This window comes from Lonchura striata, chromosome 1 (assembly GCF_046129695.1).
Source record: "Lonchura striata isolate bLonStr1 chromosome 1, bLonStr1.mat, whole genome shotgun sequence".
NCBI lineage: Eukaryota > Metazoa > Chordata > Aves > Passeriformes > Estrildidae > Lonchura > Lonchura striata.
In genome coordinates this window covers 139,713,025-139,733,306 of record NC_134603.1, presented here as the reverse complement: position 1 = coordinate 139,733,306, position 20,282 = coordinate 139,713,025, and the positions used below count along the sequence as shown (strand labels likewise).

Below are 20,282 nucleotides of genomic sequence, written 5' to 3'. Positions count from 1 at the left end.
CCAGCAAATGTGCAGCTGGCTGCATTTCCAGCCATGTGTAGGCTGCCCCATACGCTCTGCCAGCATCCCGCTGCCAGTCCTGCAAGGTGCCAGGTCCTTCCTCGTTCCAGTATTGCTGTCCTGGGGACTTCACTGCCTCAGTCTGCTCTGGCATCTCTGCAGTAACCCCCTGCTCTGTAAAACCTTCCCAGACATCCTCTCCAAGATTTCTCAAGCTTGGATAGTTAATGGTGTCTCTTGTGAGGAAGTGTATCTGTTCCACCTAGTAATAGTTGCTAAGCAGGACATTTCTTCTAGCCACATGTCATGTTAGCCCTGCCTGCTTCATTACAGACCACCTAACTGGAGATGTTATTGTTCCTTTTTTTTTTTTTTTTTTTTTTTTGACCTGAGAACACATTAATTTTGTGCCATGTTGCTGTTCTCCCTTTTGCACAATTAGGTGTTGTAAATATAATAGAGAATCTCCTGCCATACCTCTCTTAAAAAACCAGAATAGGTTTTTTTTTTTGTACACAACAGGGTCTTGGAAGTTTTCAGACTATTCATATTGGCAAGAAGGGAAGAGGTTGGCTTGGACTCTGATATTAATTTCCAGGGTCCTTTGGATGAGGAATTGCAACAAGATTTTTAAATTTGGTTTGGGTGAAACAAATGAAGCCTTATTTTTATAATTGTCTCAAAGTTAGAGCTGCTCTTTGGCCACACCATTTGTTTAACTCTCATGTACAAGTTTGTTTTATTTCCAGACTGCTTTCATAGCACACGTTTTCTTTGACATTTGAAGTATTTTTCAGTCATTTGGCCATTACTGAACCAAAGGGTGAATTGGCCACTTGTTCCCATAACCTTTCCTCCATCTTTTCCCAAGACAGTTTTCTGTTTCTTGCATCTCATGAATGTTGTTAGATAATTGTATCATTTAAACTGAAGGTTACTCTAAGTTGGTTGTGTGACTAATCCAGTAGTTTGTGTAGTCCCCAGATAAAACGAGTATGTTTCTGCAGAAACACATTTCCTGTATTTCTGAATCTCACTTTGGAATGGGAATATTAGGTAAGCAGTCAAGATACAGTAAGTGAGATTCGTGCTAAAATAAGATTGTTGTTTGCAGATTGCAAAAAGGGAATACATGAAGGAAGGAAGGAACTTTTCCAGTATTTCTTCAGTTTCTCAAGATTCCTCTGGTGTTGCAGCCCTGACCTATAGGATTGTCATCCTTCATTACAGAAGGCTGCCAGCATATCTGTGCAATGCTAACAGTATTTTTACAGGTTTAAAGGGAAGTCTGCTATTTAAGAGTAAAAAGTAGATAAACCTGTATAATTTTTATGAACACCGTGCCATTCTCCTAACTTCAAAAAGTTGCATTGTATTGTGCTGGGTTTTAAAGAGGCATCCTAAGCTTTTGAATCTTATTTACAATATAGGGAGCCATCATCACAGTCATGCCTAAGGAAGTTTTAAGATTGATATGATGTGAATTATGACTCTAAATTGTTTATATTTAGAGTGATTTCAGCAGGAGCAGAAATGAAGGGGGCAGGGAAAAGAACAAGTGCAGTTTGAGAGTGCCTTTGTTTGCTTTAGTGTGGTTTCTTAGGATGTTCTTATTTCTCATACATTCCCAAGAATGCATAATTTGTCAGCTTCGGAAGTATTATTTTGAATAATGTTACGCAATTCTGTCAGTTTATCTTGTTGACTTGACACATAGTTGGGGTGGGAAGGGAGACTGAACAGGAAGGAAAGTCCTTGTTCCTGAATGTCGTTGCTGCACAGCTCTCATATCCTCGAGGATCACCCGGACAAAAGCTGAGTCAGAGCACAGCAGCACTGTGCACCACAGCAATGGCCCAGTTCAGGATTTTGGACTGCGTGATCAATCACAACTGGAATTTCATATGTAACCTGTACTGTGCGTGGAGTGATCAGGTTTGTTGTTTGCTTATCCTTGCATACAAGATGATTATTTAATGTAGTATAAGGGGAGAACAAAAAGGCTTGGGTTGATCTCCCCACCCCCAATCTTACTGAAGATGAGCTATTAGAAATGCTGCTATTTACTAAGGAGTTTTTTAGAGATAGTAAGCATACAAAACATGGTTTGATTATATAATTGCTTTTTTTAACACTTTGAGTACTTTAGTTTTTTCTCATTAGAGTCTTATGCTTTGAGGGATTTTGTTTCATGAATTGCACAAAAAGGTAAATATAATGTACAGGAAGGGGGAGATATACCAAGACAAAGTAAGTTGTTAATAAATATAAAACTAATTTGTTTTCTTGCTTTAAAAAGACCGAGCATTTGGCTATTTCAAAATACTTGATCATGAACAGGATTAAAATAAGTGTGAGGGGGAGTTTGTTACCCTTTTTTTCTTTTAATATACAGTATTAAATAGCTCACAGGATGCTATTCATTTTTTAATATGGACAGATATACTTCTTATTCACTACTTTGCTGTAGAACCAGAGGAGAAAAAGGCCAACAAACAAAATTCCCTGGATTCTGAATGAAAATGTTTTAAAACAGAATCCACTTACTAAAGCCTTTTAAATAGTGTATGCAGTTGTAATACTGCTTTAAAGTTACTCTAGATATTACCTGTATTTCTCATATAGCATTCAGCCAGTCACTGAAGAAAATTTATTTAATTTTTATTTGGTGTAAAGGGAAGGTAGGCAATCCTTATAAAGTTGCAGTTTCAGTACAGTTACTGGACATGGGTGATGCAGAATTTTTTTCTACTATGCATAGAGGTCCTTTGAAATAACCTGCCACTTAAAAATGCCTACAACCCCTGTATATCACATCTATACTGAAGCTTCTTAATCAGGAAAATACACTGCAAGGTCATAATGGTGGGGTTTGGTTTTGTTTGTTTGTGGGTATTGTTTTAGTTCTTTTGTTAGTGGTGCAAAACCTGATTGATGGTGCCTGGGTTTTCAAGTAATCTAATGGATGTGACAGGCAAAGAGTATCTTCTATTGAATTTAAAAAAAATGAGTAAATTAAAAAAACAGAGGAAACATATTACATTCTCTTAAACTTTTAATTTTTACATATGCCCAACTATTTGATCTGTTTGCTTATATATGAGTAAGAATTCACCTGTCCAGTCAAATGCAGTATGACAATTGCTTCCTATGCTTCAGAGGAATGAAGAAGAAATAAGAAAAGGCTTTGGATGTGGGCGGTCCTGCAGAGTTTTAAAGTGCATTGGATATAACTAGAGGGAAGGGAAAAGAGAATTGCTTTTTGAGCATAATGAAGTGGAAGGTTTTAAAAAAACCAAAACACTACCCCCCCCCCCCCCCCCCCCCACCAAAACCAAACCCCAAACACACTTCCCCCTTCAAACCCCCCCCCAGCCAAATACAAACAAACAAACAAAAACCCCAAGCAAACAAAAGCCACCAAAACCCCCTCGCCTCAATGCGGAACAGGGTTCACATCATCTAAAAACTGTTTCTTACCAATATGGAAAGAAACAAGCTTTAGATTCATATACCCTGAATTAATTGCATGCTTGAGGTAGCAATGGTGCAAAACTGTTTGATCTTGCTAGATTTTATTAAGTAGACAGTGCAATTGTTATGTTTATGTTGTTGTGTTTACTTTAACTGAAGTCCAGTCTCTGTAAACTATACAATTTAATGAACTGTTGCTGATACTTTGCTTTGAAATGAAGCTGGAAGTTTGTTTATGGGTTATTCCAGTGCATCTACTCTGTTCCTGCTGCCCTGAAATGCTGTGGCAGAAGTGGAAGCTGTCAGGCCTGAGGAGAGCTGCATGCTGCTCCACACAGCAGTACTGCTCTCCACCTTTCCCACCTCACTGTGCCCAGGCAGGCTGCTGGTGAGAAGGCAGATGGGTGACCTCTCACGTTTGTGTCACTAATAATATCTCAAATTTTGTTTCAGTCATTCTAAGGATTTATTTTAATTGTTCACCACCCACTGCCTTGGCTCTGGAGCATATACTTCCCAAAGCTTATTTTTAAAACAGGAAGTGAGCAAGTATGAAATAGCAGGGGTATTTTCTTCTGTCTATCATAGTGGTTTAAATTTTAGAAAAAGTATTTTCATGGTGTGACATTAAGTTACTTTGGCCACCTTTGCCCTCTGATACAGCAAACTGCTATGTGTATTAATATGTTTTCAAAGGATATACAGTGTTTCATACTAAAACAAAAACCCTTAAAATAAAATTGTTCTGTGATATAATTTAGTGAAGTTCTGTTGGCATCAGTGAATTACAGTTTTTAGTCCAAACATTGTATAGGATTGATGTCTATCACATGGTGATCCATAAACAGCAGGTTGGAAGCCTTCAGTGACAATAAACTTGATTGCTTGCAGTTTTTCATCCTTTACTTTTTGTTCCTGGGAGAACTGCACTACCAATGTTAAAAATGTTTTTTAAAATGAGTTACTGCAAGTACCAAAGTGCCTTGCTTCTTGCATATGTTGTCTCTGACAATTGTCTTGTGGGACATGGGGTAGATTCAAGTGTGACAGTCTTACTGGCAATTCAGAGCTTCAGCATGACTACAAATGTAGAATTAGTGAAGCTGAGTAGTAGCTAAAAAGTTTGTATTTATGGGGGACCTCGGCACACAGCTTTATGTGGAAATTTGTTTGTACTTATCCAGATTGCCCTGACAGTATCATAGATGATTAATTCTGTTTTTAATATAGTCTGGTCTTAGTAACAAGGAATTTTTAGTGTTTTTTTCTTAAAGAAGAAAAAAGAGAAAGGGTGAGAGTGCTCTAAAAACTTAAAGCATTTTTTTTTTCATATGATAATCTGGTGTTTATGGGGTTGTAATCTTGGAAGGATAACTTTGGCATGCTAGCTGTGGTCAAAGAGGAGTTCCTCAGTGAATATATGGAAGATCTAGGTAATATTTTTCCTCAGTAACGTGTGAACTAGACTCATCCTCAGTAAGATGTAATAGGAGCTACTTCCTCTGTCCTTGTCCAAAGAAGTACTGGTAAGTAGTATAATGTAGGTGATACAGTGGCTTTGGATTTTTTTCCTTCCTTTTATCACAAATTCCTTTCTTTCATGTGTTAGGTAGGAAACAGTAGACCACAAATTGAGTGTAGGTTGTCTTCCTACCAGCACAGAGCATAGATCAGCACTGTGCTCTGAGGAGACTTCTGTTAGTTTGAGGTGATCAGATCTTCTCATGTCCTGTTCTCATAGGTTCTTTGATGAACTGCATCAGGCTTCTTTTTGTTTTTAATCTTATTGCTGCACCCTAGTCTCTAAAAATAATTATATTATTCCTTCAGCCATGTAAATACTTAAATCTTGGGTTTTTCAACCAGAGGTAGGTATTTTGCAAATTCTGTAAACTTGTAGTGGTCAAATTTCACTGCATAGGGTGGGCCTCATCATTGCAGTTGTTGGTCTTGGAGAAACCTTCTCATCAAAGACTATTTTGATGTACATGAAGATTTGTTACTATGTGGTGACCTAACAGCCAGGGTGTCTGATTCCTGTTCTTTTAGCTGGAGTTCATTATTGCAGGCAGTGTGAGAATGCGATGTTGCAGTGCAAGCCTGGCTCTTGCATCACTGTTGTTCGAGCCCCAGAATGCAGCAGTACTGCAGCAGCTGCTGCACTGCAGCTATTGCCCTTCCTCCGGAGAGTCTCCAGTGACATTAAAAATGCTTTTTGGTCTTCCAAGTGTGTCATTTGGAGGATGAAATAACAAAGATGTCTGCATTTCTTCTGAGATATTTGCAGCTGATAATGGTTTTGAAATGCGATATTTATTTTCTTACTATTCTGCTGCTGCCTCAGAGAGGGAGGGAGGCAATATGATAAAAATCTGTCTCGGTAGCAGTGCAGGGTGTGCTGTTTCAGTTTAAGTAAAAAGTGTAAAATCATTGCATGAAACAGCTGGTGACTTAACTCATTGTGGAAATTCATATTGCTGGAGAAACATTTTGTAATGTCCAGAAGTACAGGGAAATAACTTGGCAACAGTGAGCAATTTAAGCCACAATAATAGGCATGCAAAGACAAGTAGTTCTTAAATAAGCCAATAGATTTGTGTTAAAATAGATTTCTTCTCTCTCCCCACTCCAGCTTCCAGACAGAGAAATAAATGTAGATTTAGTTACCTGTATCAACCATTCTTACTGATACACACAATGCAAACTGTGAGGAAACGTATGCAGGTCACATATGATCATGCCATAAGTCAATGTTCAGAAGCTTTTGGATTTGCAGTTAAACTGAAAATCCTGTGGACAACTTTCTCCTCTTTATCCTCTTAGTGGTATCCCTGGGCATAAAGGTCTAATATATTTTTTCATGTTAATGACTTCACACTCCTTTTTCAAGCATTTTCCTGTTCATTGTATCTTTGTAAATGAAGTTATTTACTGAAAAGGCTGCTATTTTTCCTGTTATATATGCACAATAGATTACAAATTTAGAGGTTGGTCATAATTTAATTTGGGCGTTTGGATATGTGGCTTTACATGCTTTACATCTGTGGATGCTAATTTTATTTTATTTTGCTTTATAATGGAGAAGCATTTTCATTTCCAAATTTAGGACTTTGAAACGTAATTGTGTTGATTTGCACATTATATAGAATGTTTAAATTAAATGTCTTGAAACACAGGATCAGGATTTTTTTTAAGTGGTGAGTTTAAAGGAGTTTATTAGTAAAGTATTAGAAAGCTTTAACACTTGAGTATCTCATGCTATATGTAGATCTGTTTAGAGGCTATTTTTGAGGAGGGAAACTGTGTATTTGAGGACGTAAAGAATCTTGACTCACTGGTCTTTTTTGTGTTTTCAGCCATGTTCTCTGTGTTAAAATTCCTATGCCGTTATTTAGCCTTGATCGACACAGTTGTTCCTAAAACTCCCCCCAAATGTCTAGGTAAATCTTCTACAAACAGAGTCAAATTCTGGAATAACAATGCATGTGCAATAACCACGTTTTTAAGGTTACTGTTTAGGTTTGATATTGAAGGATCAAATCCCTGATGTTCCAGAGGCTTTGGGCAGGTCAAGAGAATTTTCTGATATACATGAAATAAAATCCCAAGTGAAGCTGCTGTAGTGCAGTACTGAATGAGCTTAAGCCTTAACAGCTTGAGTTACCAGCAGGTACAATGATGCACTTAGGCAGATGAAGTGATGTGTCTAGTCTGTAAATGACCTAATTTTCTTGTTTTTAGAACAGAAATGAGCATGTTCTGTTTATGTTGAAAAGTTCAGTAGTTTCAGTAAGAGAAGGTCAGCCTCATGTTTGCATTCAATAAAGAGCAGGTATAAGGATGCACTGTCCCCCTGCTCAGCCCAAAAGCTGTAAAGCTCTTACTCAGTATTGTAGCTGCATCCTGGAGTAGCCTAGTCAACATAGAGGCTTGCCACAGGAACAAAGAAGCTGTGGAAAAATTGTTGTTCTCTTGGCTGGTTTGGTCAATTTTAACTGTGTCCCTTGTGGAGTTAATAATTTTGTTATTCAAGTCATAGTCTCTGGCTGCAATGGAGAAAAACACTATGAAGGGAAGGAACTCTGTAGGTAGTTTCAGGGCTGGTAGTAGTTTCAAGGGTGGAGTGTCAGTTTATTGGGAATGGGGTCTGTGCAGGTGATTTTATATTGTGCAGCAGTTTTGGTTTTCTTGAAGGCTTCTGCAAAGCTATTTCATATGTAAACACATTTGTGCTTATGCTATGGTGGAGGTGTAGTGGAAACTATCTGGTATTTTGTGTGTTTTGTAAAGACCAGGTTATTAGAGAAAAGAATACAAACTTCGTTGACACTCATTCCGATTTTTGCAGTACTGTACTTAGCTGGGGAAAGAGGTGGTGTTTCTTATTGTCCTCTCCCCGTTAGTAGGAAGCAGAGTTAATCATGGTCCAAGCTCATAGTCTTGGATCTGAAAAAATTCCCATAGGTTGAAAGAGGCAGTATAAGGCAGCCCTTGACAGCTGGTGACTGTGTAAGGTGCTCTTACAACTTTGTTGTTGGACTGAGAAGATTCTTGTATCTTGCATGGAGTAACCTCAAACATATCTTCAATGCTAAGGAGCAGAAGCATGCTTTCTTTGTCTCCTGTCTCTGATATTTTCAGATTACACTGTGAGGTGAGGACAGAGAATTTCCTATTCTTAACAAGCAATGACAGAACAAGCAGAGAAGGAAAATTTTCAATTTAGCTAAATTAAGATCACATGATATTTTGCTGTTGTGCTAGCTACCAGCCCTGCAGATGTTTCCTTTCTTTCCAGTTTAAGGATGTAGCTGTTAAGAGGGGCAGCTTTTGCTAATGGGTCTATAAGAAAACAAGGAAGCTCTCAATTTCTCTTTGTTGTTAATGTTTTTCTGACTAAATTTAATATTATGAAGTCCATGTTTGTTGTTTTGAATAACAAAATTTAAGATTCAAACAAAACACATTGTGAAAATAGTTTGCATCTCTGTCTTGTGAAGTTTTTCATTGTATACTTTTTACTTTGTGTCATAGATCTGTACAAGCTACTACAAATGTATGTGTATATATCTACACACACAACACAGTATACTTAAGTTTGTGTGTATAAAACTAAAATAGACATATGGTAGATTAATGAATTTGAAATGTGCTAATGGTACTATCTAGAGTTTAAAGGAAGATCTGAGAAGCTAGTTTATGTTCGTTTGTGGATGATTTAGGGGTTAGGGGCTAAGTGTGGAGAAATCCTGTTTAAGAAGTGGTGGAGCACTAGTCATACCAGACATGATCTTGATTTTGGTGACGTTAAGAGCATTGTTCAGAAGGTCCAGCCATCAGAACTACTGTATGAGAAACCAGAGCTTGTGCTGTCTAGAAAAAGAAAAAAGTTACTTTGAGTCTAGGCAGCACTTAGTAAGGTGGAATTTTCCTTACTTTGAAGTAGAACAACTCTTTCTGAGTCTCACCTGGCCTGGGAAGCTGAAAGCTGCTTTCATTCAAGCAAGTATGTCTCGCTAGGCTCAGTTTGCAGAACCACTTGGGATGTTACTGCTTTTAATCCAGAGCCAGGTAAACTGAAAAATTTTCAGTTGAACAGACACATAGAGGGGACATTTCTGGGATCGTCCTTGCTGTAGATAGCCTTCAGCTTTGCTTTGTAGGTCTAGTGGTAAGACTGACATGAGCAGCAACTGCTTTACAGAGCCGCCTTTCATGAACAGTAGAGTGCAGTGAGGCAACTTTGGGCTGTGTAGTAATAACATGCACACATGGAGCTTTTTACTGTTTATTTTCTGCATATGCCTTGACCTTTAGGAGAACTGAAATCCTTTCTTTTCAAAATGCTGTTTCTCCTTTGAATAACTGTTTACTACAATGCTAGTGGTACAGAAGTAGACAGAAAGTACACAGAAATATGCATCCCTTTGTCCTGCTTCCAAGCCTAAGCCAGCTCTGTTGCCTGCATGGTGCTTGACAGAATTTTGTTTCCTTCCCTGTGCCTCCCAGCCATCTGCCATGCTGGCACAGATGCTTTGCTTTTGAAAGGTCGCAGATTTCCCACTTACTTCATGCACTGGGAGTAGTTATGTATTACCATCTTAGTTGCCTTTCTCTTTACCTGGTCTTGGTTTAAGGATATGATTTATTTATCTTATTGAAGTACAATCCTGAGATGCACTTCAAAATTTGGTATCCTCACTAACCTCTGCTGCAGGCAGCTGCTGCCTTTGTTATTGAACTATACCAGCTTCTATTCCATCTGGGTGAGATTTGCAGTCCTAAAAGACAGGTAGGTTTACTCCCAGGATGATGTCCTAACACATGTCTGAATTCAGTTTGGTTAGTACACCAAAAAGGACCCAGGCTTAGTGCCATAATGGTGTGTTACTGTGATAAGAGGTGAGCTCCTGTGAGGGACACACCTAGACCTGTGGTCATTTCATCACGGGATGTTCACATCTTTATTGCCTTCCCCTTTCTCTGAATTGTCTCACTGTGGGTCTCTGCAAGACCCATGAAGGGGGTTAGAGAGGGAGAGTGGCTCATGGAGACCACCTTGCTGTTGCTGGTGGCTGCTTGAGTCCCACCTCACCAACCTAGGTGAGCATCAAATAGGAGGAATGGCATTGCCTGACTTCCCCTTAGTCTTAATTGTGATCACTGATAATCTGTTCCTGTTTTCCTGTTGTTGGATATTGAACCATTAAATGTAGTAAAAGCCTCCACTTTAAGTTATAAAGGATTTGCATCTTGTTCCAGTAGTAGTTGAGTTCTTCCAATATGTTTGCGTCTATTACCCTTTCCAGTTAGTGCATCCCACTCAGCTGCAGTACAAGAGAGTGTTGGGGTGTCTCAGCAAATATCCTGTGCTTCATGCATGCATGACACTTGCGTGATAAGAGATGAATGGGGACCCTGGTGATTCTGAGTGCTGGTGCTTTTCCTGAGTTTGGGAGTTGAAGTCTTCCTCTAGAAACCCTTATTTTTTCTTACTCTTTTCCCCTTCCACTTCACAAAGAACTGTAGCATGGAAGAAGAGCTGTGCCCCAGTTCCAAAACCAGACAGCAGTGACCCCAGAGTGAGGGCCCTGACTAGACTAGCTTTTTCTGTCTCTGTTAGTGCTAGCTACTGATGGTTTTATGTGTGTGGACTCAGGCTGTGTTTATCTCCACATCTCATCTTGTGGTGAGTGTGGTTCTGTAGCTGTTTGATCTTTAGAGCTTTGAGGGTTTGTTTACATCTGCATCTCCAGTTTCAGGTGCTTCATGATGAGGCAGCCTCTTCTTGGTAACTACTGAAAACGGGCTCAGCAGTTACAACCACTGAGCATCCAAGTCCTTCCTGCAGCTTTCTTAAATATATAGCACTGAAGTGGTCAGGATGGAGACAGATACCTTCGTGTTCTGAGGGTCTTGCTACTAGTCAGAGATCTGTTGAGTGGAATCCATTTCCCTGTGGCCTATTCTGCAAAGAGGAATCGTTAGAGATATTCTGGGGTAGGAAGCTCCTTTGTGCTTTAGTACATCTGTGTCTCAAGTTGCCTGATTTTTCTGTTTCGGGAGTCACTGTAGATAAAGGCTTTCTCAGTGGAGTGAACTAATTTCACTTCTGTGTATCAGCACATAGCAAATGTCAGCAATCACATAAATACATGGTCAATACTGTAAGGTTGAGTATATTGTGCTGTGAATCTATATTGCATTACAACATCTGTATGTTGAGAGTTCAGCTCATTATTGGATAGAGGGAAACTTCTATTTTTAAATTACAGTGATTTATTTCTGCTTGGCAAAGTTCACTTTAACAGGTGTTGATTACATTCAGCCATACCCTAGTAATGTTTGTATTTCTAAAAGGTAGACATGGAATGAAGTAGGTAGAGCATGTAGTTAGGAACAGTTAATTATTATCTGTCATCAGCTTAAATCTATACATAAATTAAGCATTATTAATTTTTTTAACCTTGTTGCTTGCTTAGTGTGATGGGTGACACTGGAGTAGCATGCAAAAATGAATGCTACAGTGTGACACTAAAAAATACTGAAACATTTGTGTATGTTAATGTTGATGTTAGTAAAGAAGGGACAACTTTGGTATTATGCATTCACTGCTGCATGCATCTTTGGAATTTGGCTTAGAGTTTTTTAACAAGTCTAGCATGTACAGCTGTTAAATATTCACTTGGTGTTTTTCTCAGGTTTTGTTTTTTTTTTGGCCTCTCTTCCTTTCTGCAAATTCTAGATGCCTTTTTTGTGGTGTCAGTTACCATCCACAATCTTTTAATAGATTTCCTCGTATCTCACTAATTTGGCAGACTGATTTCTGACCATCCGTGTGGGTTTGGAGAATAGTGTTGATTATACTCTGTAGCTGTCTTTCAAGGACATAAAATGATGAAACACTTCTTTGAGAGAAGGACACTGTCAGTATATATACTGACAGGTTATATTTCCTGCCTGAATTTCTGTCTCTATCAACATCCTACCTATTCAGGGCAAGATTACAAATTTTGGTAAACATGAAAGTCAGAAGTTCAGACAAGTGGGTATTGGACACAGAAGCTTAAAATTATTTGGGTTTGGGGTTTTCTGTGTTCCAGTTTTCCTGCTGGTCTTTTTGCAGTGATTTTTTTTTTCAGTAAGAAATGAATGTATTTCCTGAGGCTAAAAATGATGGAGCTGACTTATTTGTTTTGAGAAGAAGGCTGTGTTCTGAAAACCTGGAAGATGGATTTACTTAATGTCAACTTTGTCAGTAATTACTTTTCTTCAACTAGGAATAACTTCTGTATAAGATGATGTTTGTGCATTCCAGTTTGATTTAAAGACATTAGAAATTTTGCTCACTACCTCTTTAGACTGTTTCAGTACATGATCATAAAATGTGACCCATTTCCCTTTAAATTTTGGTTTATTAACTTGAGAACTGAAAGAAAAAGACTCAATGTACACCTTGTGTGAGTCATCCTGCTTCTCAAATAAATAAAATACTGTCTTGGTGTGCTCTATATGCCTTCCTATGCTGCAAATGAGATGGAGATAATGTATCTCAGAAAAGATTGTATAGTCTTTTATATGGCTGCCTTATACGTAGGTTTTTTTCCCCCTACATGTTCTGTAGGCTTAGCCAGAAAAGACCTTTTTATTTCTTCTTTGTTAGCTTTTTAAAGAATCTATTTTGTTGTCAGATTAAATAAGGCAAGACTGTCCTAGAAAAGCCTTTTTCTCTGCAATATCAGGTATTTAGCAGGGCAGTTAGGTAAGTGATAGTGACTGGGTACAAAAACAGGGGAAAGCAGATGACCCTATACAAGAAATACCCCTGTTTTCAAGGTAGCCCAGCTATTATTAGAACATTTGGAATATCCTGTCTGTGTCTCAGGAAGATTTTAGGAATTAATAACTACATTTTTTTCCTCTGGCTTATGTCAGTAGTTACTGAGAAGCCCTAAACATCATTTGATGGCTGTTGAATCAGTAAAATCAGGTAACATCAGCTCATTTTCTATGGAACACGTATCTGTCTAGCTGAGCAGCTATATCAAGTATCACTTTTCTTGGTAGATGAGCTAAAAGTTGAACATTTGCTAAGTGCAGCTGCAGCAGGTGCTGCTTAGCACAGGCTGTCTCCATGTTGTGACTGAGGCACTGATAAGTAGGTCCCCTGGATGGTCTGGTGTGGGGGAGATTGGTTGGTTTGAGAGTTGGGGGTTTCTTGTTTGTTTTTTTATAAAGATGTAAGCTCTGAAAAGTGTAGTGTGGGAAACCCTTATATCTACAACGAAACTTTTATTTATGTGATTTATTTGTGAAGCATTCTGTATGGTAAAAAAAGGCATCAACCAAAACAGTTTAAAAGGTAGCAAATCTGGATACCAGTCCCATGCCCCATTTCTTTAAGAAATAATTTTGAATTTGGATACTAAACACAAAATAAAGATAGAAATTGATTGCTCGTACCAACTTTAAAAGAGCTTGAATGATTTTTTCAGAATAGATGGTAAAATATATAAATTATGTGTTCACATTTTTTCACCTATGGAGACAGTGTTCAGAACTTAGACCATACCTGTTTATATGTTTAGATAATCAGGATGACTGTTTATAGCTTCAAATGCAGTTGCCTACACCTGTCATGTAAGGATTTTTAGCTTGTACAGTACTGTACATTGAGATCTGTAAATTGATCAGAAGATTAAAAATTAGAGGGGCTTTAGAGAGCATGAAGGCTGGATGTATTAGCTTTTTTAGTTGTTATTTAGACTGATATAATGGGAAACTATTGCTTTGAGACTTACTTTTAATTTGAAATATTATTTACAAACATTAATGCGACTTACTGATTTTACGTAATTCTGTTACTGTATGTTAAGCTGCCAGTGATTCATGTAGTTTTTTATAGTGCCATCTGATTTTTCATAGATGCTTTCATTGCTCAGAAAGAAGGGTTAAATACAATATTAAAAACAAGGTATGCATTTTACTGTGCACTTAAGCATCTGTTGTATGTCCTTGCAATTGCACAGAACAGGAAATGATGCTTTGAGATACTTTGTGCAGAAACCTTGTATGAAAAATTCCCCAGGGAAATGATGCTTGAATAATTTTTAGTAGCCTGGGATTCTTCAGTCCTTGAACTCGATTGTATGCATTCTGACTTTGATTTTGAGAACTGAGTCTATAGAGAAATAAACATACAGATCTTCAGTAAGGAGTATGGCACAATAAGCTTTGGTTTTTTAGATCTTATATGAAAATGAAGCATTCATTTTTCGTCTCTTGTTATGCAAATGACTCTACCCAAAAGATACTCCCTTATGGATATGAGATACTTATGTATTTGTAACTTGGTATTTGATTTTCAAGTAAAATTGTAGGGACTTTGTCTTCAGTACTGTGTACTTGCCTGTGCCAAACATCATCTGTTTCTTGCTTGCTGTCTTGCATCCTTGTTTTGTTTATGTTTTTGAGAAATTCTCTTGTTCCTTTTTAAAGCTTTTTCTGGCAAGGGATATTCTGGTGAGTGTGCTGTGGTTGGAAGTGTCAGAGGGTTACTCAACAGATGTTCATTCTCTTTATAAATCAGATTCTTGCTTGTTGTGGTCGCTGAAAGTTGCTATTACTGAACATGTCTCACATTTATTACTGATACTACTGGCTTTTTGTGTTACCCTGTTGGCAGACCTTGCAGGGGGTCCAAGGTTGGCATAAAGTTCACCTTTCCCTTTAGTGTGCTCTTTCAAGAAATAATTATTTGACTGTGGCTTTATGAGTAACTTCTAGTTCAGTAACTTGTGAATGCTAAATGTTTAAATGAAATCACAAGGAAATTAGAGGTTCTCTTGCTACACTGAAATGCTGAAACTCCTGTTTCTAAAAGCTAGTGAAGTTCTCTGTATGGGTCTCTTTTGAACTGAGGTTACACTACTTCTGTATGTAAATTACAGTCCTTAGTTGTTACACATACTAAAACTACATTTTGGCTAATTAAGGAGGTTTTTCTTAGAAAAAGGATGGAAGTATATTGAAGACTTAGAATTTTTCAGTGCTACATTTAAGCTTGTTGTTTACCTATTTCTAACTATAGGCATTTGCTTATGGACATTTTTCAATATCTGTGATTGTTGGATCATTTTAAACTTTGCATCATGTCTTGTGTATAAAAGTCTGAGAGAAGAAACAAAAGATTGCAAGGGAATATTAAATAGATGTGTTGCTGTGAGTCACTTGATGGAGGAAATCATTGTCATTTTTTAGAGGCCGGTGATATTTTTCTTACTGGGAGCTATTTCTTTTGCCAGTTTACTAGGATCAAAATGTTCTTATTGGCTCCGGTTTCTGCATGTGTCCTGAGACTGAAAGCCTGAAAAGCGACATTTATTTGTGCAGTACTGATAAAATGCTCTTGTGTTCGGAAGCTGAACAGAGTGGTTAGGAACACCTCAATAACAAACTCCATCCTTAGGCTAAAGGATTATGTAAATTTTACCCTAATCTTTGCATTGTTTGAACTTGAGCTCAAGCGTCTCATCTTGGCAGTTTTGCAGTGCTCACTAATTTTTTGTTCATTAGTCATCTAATTGCAGAGTCTTCTCAGTTTCACATTAACACATTAAAACATGAATGAATATGATAGATGAGGACAGACTAGGCTGAGATGGGGTCCTTGATATTTATAACTGTTCGTTCCAAAATCTGCATTAATTCTTCCAAGCTGTTTGGAAGAGCAGGCTGTCAGTCTGTTCTGGTTTCTCCATATTTTCTTGTTCCTGAAGCAAATTTTTTTTTCTTGCTGAAAATGGGGTTGTTGGAGGTAGGGAGGCTGGTCTTTGGAGCACTTGCTAGTATTTGCTGGTTCTCCCACTTGGACAAAAACAAGATGTGGGTTTCTGAGGACAAACTGTAGCATCTGTGGTCAAATGTGTTGTGTTTTACATACCTGAATGCAAAATGTTGTTCTGGTGGATTAACTCTCACCAAGGAGCTGCAGTATTTTCCTTGTAGTATTCTGTGTTGTTCTCCTTGTGGTTAGAGTGGAAATGCTCTGTCTTCTCTGTAGATGTTGGTTGGAGTTGGCTGAGTCCACCTTGCCAACTAGCACTGCAGTTTGAGATTCCAGCTCTAAGACTGAAGCAAAAGAGATTATTTTGGAGCAGGACAGGGAGAAACCAAGCAGTAAATTCTGGCACTGATCAGCCAGTTGCTGAGCCACAGCAGCAGAGCTACTGGAGGACAAGAAGACTATTATTTCTGTTTGAATACCTTTTGAATAGGCTATAGGCTCTGGTATCTAAATTTGTTTCACGCATCATTGAACTACAGTCTTTAGACGAGGGTCATAGAATTTTGCATGCTCTCTTTGTGTCTCCTGCCTTTGAGTGCTGGTATGGCACTCACTTTGGAAGTTGAAATGGAAGATTTTATGTAAGGCTGAGAAGGTAAATATTTAAATATATTGCTTGAGTTACAGGTATATGAAATTACCAGTAAGAAAAAAAAAACACCCAAGATGGCTTATTTCTGTATGAGAGGAAGGATTGTAGGACTGTATTAAGAAAGGAGACATTTTTACTTTTGTGTTTAGAATTTGCATACTGAAATGTTGAGAGAGACAATAGGTAAGTGTGGAAAAAGCAAAGGTGAAGTCGTAGATATGACTAGAGGAAAATGTCTTACTGGAGAAGTCTAACCAATTGCATGTTCTGTTTTACTTGTATTAAGTGAGGAGGCACTAGTAAGAAAATCATCCCTGAATTGTGTGGGAAGAACTTTGTTTTGTACTTGTATATGTGAGATATGTACAGCCAGAAATGGGGTCCCGGAAGTCACGTGTTTATCTCTAAATAGAAGGCAAATAAAACATGCAAGCTGTATGCATTTCTTGTGGTTCCTTCAAGTCTTTCATTGTTGAATGCTGATTTTTTAAATATCTAACCTCATTTAAAATTTCAGTGTTATTCTATGTGTAGTATGACCAGAGATGCAATGGTGAAAGGGGTGCTGCTTTAGCATACACATTTGAAAATACTAGTGGTCATCAAGTTATTTTGGTTGTGGAGGGGAAGATTCTATTTTCAAGTGTACAGGCATGTCTGGGAATTCTTAACTCTTGTTCTCTTTTTATTTTTCAATGATCCAAATTAAAACTCCTCTGCATATCTTTTTCTCTTTTAGGCATCAAAAAATAAAGATGGAAAAGAGCAGAGTGAAGCTATATCGCCATCGGAGGAGGAAGAAACTTTCTCTTGGCCTGGTCCTAAAACTGTTGTGCTAAGGAGGACATCTCAGGGTTTTGGCTTCACCTTAAGACACTTCATAGTCTACCCTCCAGAATCTGCCGTTCAGTTTTCTTTCAAAGTAAGTGGAATTAATAATGAAGCACTTTATATAAAGCCTTGTACTTTTTAGGGTTGTAAGTCCCACTTACTTGAAAGTAAATGTGTTTATAAATTTGTCTTACACAGATGAAAGATCCCTTGTAAGGTGGGTGGGGTCATGGCATTGTTTAATAGCTGTTTGCTGATCTGTTCAATAAAATGGAATTGATGGAGTTGGTCAGTTAAAAATAGTTGTATCATGGATAAGAACAGTGGTTATTGCAGAACAGGTAATTGTTTCTCTGTACAGATTCTTTTTACCCAAAGCTAGTGTCATTAATTAGTCTGTACCTCTTCTGAAGTGTAGACTTGAAGGGTATGATATTTGGGTTTCATTGTTGTTGTTGTTCTCCTCCCCAAATGAAGTTGTCACACCATCACATTAAGACACAAGGAAGAATGTTTGCCTTGGTTTCTAACTGAGTATCCTAAATTCAGTGTACATTAGAAAGATAGGTTGTGTTTCGGTGTTGCATTTTTTCTGCTGAAAAGAGTATATGCAGTTGAGATTAATATAAACAAGATATATACAGGCCTACATTAAAAGACAATTTTCTTCATTTTATGTTTTTTAAAATGTAAAACAAGAATATCTGAATGTTAAGTAGCTAATTGGTCTTCCTTTCTTAAAGCATGTACATGTTCTCTTTTGTGACTGGAGCTTTTGAAAGTTGCTGTAATATGGGATGTTGAGAAAAAGTCCATTTAATAATGAGAAGAATTTGAAAATTGAGAGAGGGTGTTTCCTTGTGAGTTCCAATAACATTTTCTCATTTTAAAGGCATGAAGTATAATAGTTTTCATAAGCCATGCTACACCTCAGTTTTGCTTTTCCAGTTAGGCAGAAGAATAAATTCATACCAAGCTGGGGAATGGGTATTGAAGCTTTCTGGAAAGATTATGAAGCTAATTGACTCATATGTCTGCAGGTGTCTTTTAGTAAAGTTCTGTCTTTGCCTGCCCTTGGTGGCTGTAAGATTTCTTTTGAAATAGAAAAAGCGTTGCAGAAAAAAGTTGGCACATTTTTCCAGTTTACTGCAGCTATTCAGCCTTCACTTGAGTGCCCAAATTTTTTTCCTTGACAAGGAGTGACTGAAGTTACGTGGAAGTGAAGCTAGCAGTATCAGGTGATCCCAACATTTCTGTCATTGAGCACAGGTAATAGCAGTTTCTGGCTGAATTCAGTGTGAAACAGAGGAGTGAGGGTGGGGAAGCCTTAGCCTTGAGCAGACCAAATGACATTTGGGCTGAGGGTGAAAATAAACAGCATAAGCAGGATTAGCTTCCTTAACTGAGAAGTGACTGGATATGTTCTGGAAAAAAGCCATCACTAGATGTCTCTGAGAGAGTCAATATGTTTTTCATGTGCAAAAGGCAAAAGGGAAGGGCATTATAAAAACGAAATATCAGTCCTTCCTCTCCTGTTCATATCCAATGATTTGAGAGACCCAAGCAGTTCATGGTGAGCTCAGCACCTGTAAATCTCAAGACTTTTCTTGAAGTTCTTAACTCCCTCTTTTTCTGCAAGAGAGATCTTCATGCCTTCTAAATTTTTTTCAGTTTTTGCTCTGACATGTTAGAATCTGGTTCATTCATTCCTATTTCTGTCTGATTTTGAAAATGAAATAATGAGGTGATTGGATACTGGAACACCTTTATTCATGGATTCAGTTAGATATAAAGATGGTAAGGTTCATTTGGAGAGAGCTCTTGTCCTGAATGATTATATTCTCTTCTCTTCATTTTAGTGTCCATGAGGTGAAGCAAAAAAAAGAACAGATCTTGCTACTTACGAGTATTCATAAGGTGGCTTTTGTAGAAATCGATGTACCTGAGTTATGGTACAAAAGAATGAAATTCACCTATTGTCATCCTGATCCTAATATGAGGCAAATCTGATTTCTCAGCTGTGCAGTTGGATCTTTGATCAGATAAGATTACCAGCTAATTACAATCTCTGTCATTGATTGGAAGCTCAAGTATCAGTCCTTTCTTTCCTCATTGATCAAAATTTTAAGTGCCTCAGAAGTCACAGATGTTTCATTTTGCACTCCTCAAAGGGAGTATAATAACAATAAATATGATTTGGTTTTCTTACTGTTTTTAATCTTGTAGTAGCCTTGTCCCTCCTTCACACCTGAGGATGCAGCCACTGCTGATATAAGACAGAGATTACAGCTGGATGTTGATGATGTCCTTAACATAATAGCTGTAGTCACCCAATCCTTGACCTGTTTCTCAGAGCTACAGCTCCTTTGTTATCTCAAGTGTCAGTGAGATGCTGGTGCTTTTCCTCTAGATCAGTGCATAAGTCTCTGTTATTTACCTGAGGGTAAAAAGCATTCTAGCTCCTTTAATTTTATTGTTTGTTAATTCCTCCCTGCCTGCCCCATCCCCTCAAGGAAAGCTTGCCCTACGATCTCTTAAATTTTACTACAAATCAATATAAACTAGTAGAGTTGGTGAAAAGGAAGAAAATTATCTAAAAATGCTTTTGAACAATCCTTCCACATTCTTGTGAATGTATATGTTTTTGATTTTTTATTACCTTCTGTAGATTCCCATTCAGAAATACTGATGAAAATGTCTCCATTCAAAGTTCTGCTCCTTTTGCTTGTGTTTTGCATGTTTGAAAAAGCTGTTAGTGAGTTACGTGAAATTCTGCGGGAAGAGGAGAAAAAGATTCTTCACAAGGGGTAACAGTAGCATCTCTAGAGCATAGAGCATAATATTCTTAGCCTGCAGGGTGTGGTAAAGATCACTCCACAGCTACATATTCCATGGGAATTGAAAGATAAGTTTTCTTATATGCTGGAGGATGCTGCTTGGAAAGCCACTGAGGTTAATTTTCTTGCAAGCAAAGGCATGCCAGAGGATGTATTTGAGTGGAGAAGAGTGGGTATTACTTTATAAAATGTATAATCTGTT

General features: G+C 37.8%; 1 protein-coding gene across 4 annotated transcripts in view; it reads left to right on the top strand.

The window, feature by feature from the left end:
* ARHGAP21 (Rho GTPase activating protein 21) overlaps positions 1–20,282 on the top strand; it is a 111,094-nt gene that overhangs the window by 27,819 nt on the left and 62,993 nt on the right. For 3 of the 4 annotated variants that reach the window (XM_031503811.2, XM_021533120.3, XM_031503812.2), the window contains one exon: positions 17,152–17,334. In XM_031503811.2, the coding sequence (XP_031359671.2) occupies positions 17,152–17,334 (183 nt within the window). Of the gene's footprint in view, positions 1–1,809; positions 1,936–17,151; positions 17,335–20,282 lie in introns of those variants that run through there. The other variant, XM_021533121.3, reaches the window with a different exon arrangement.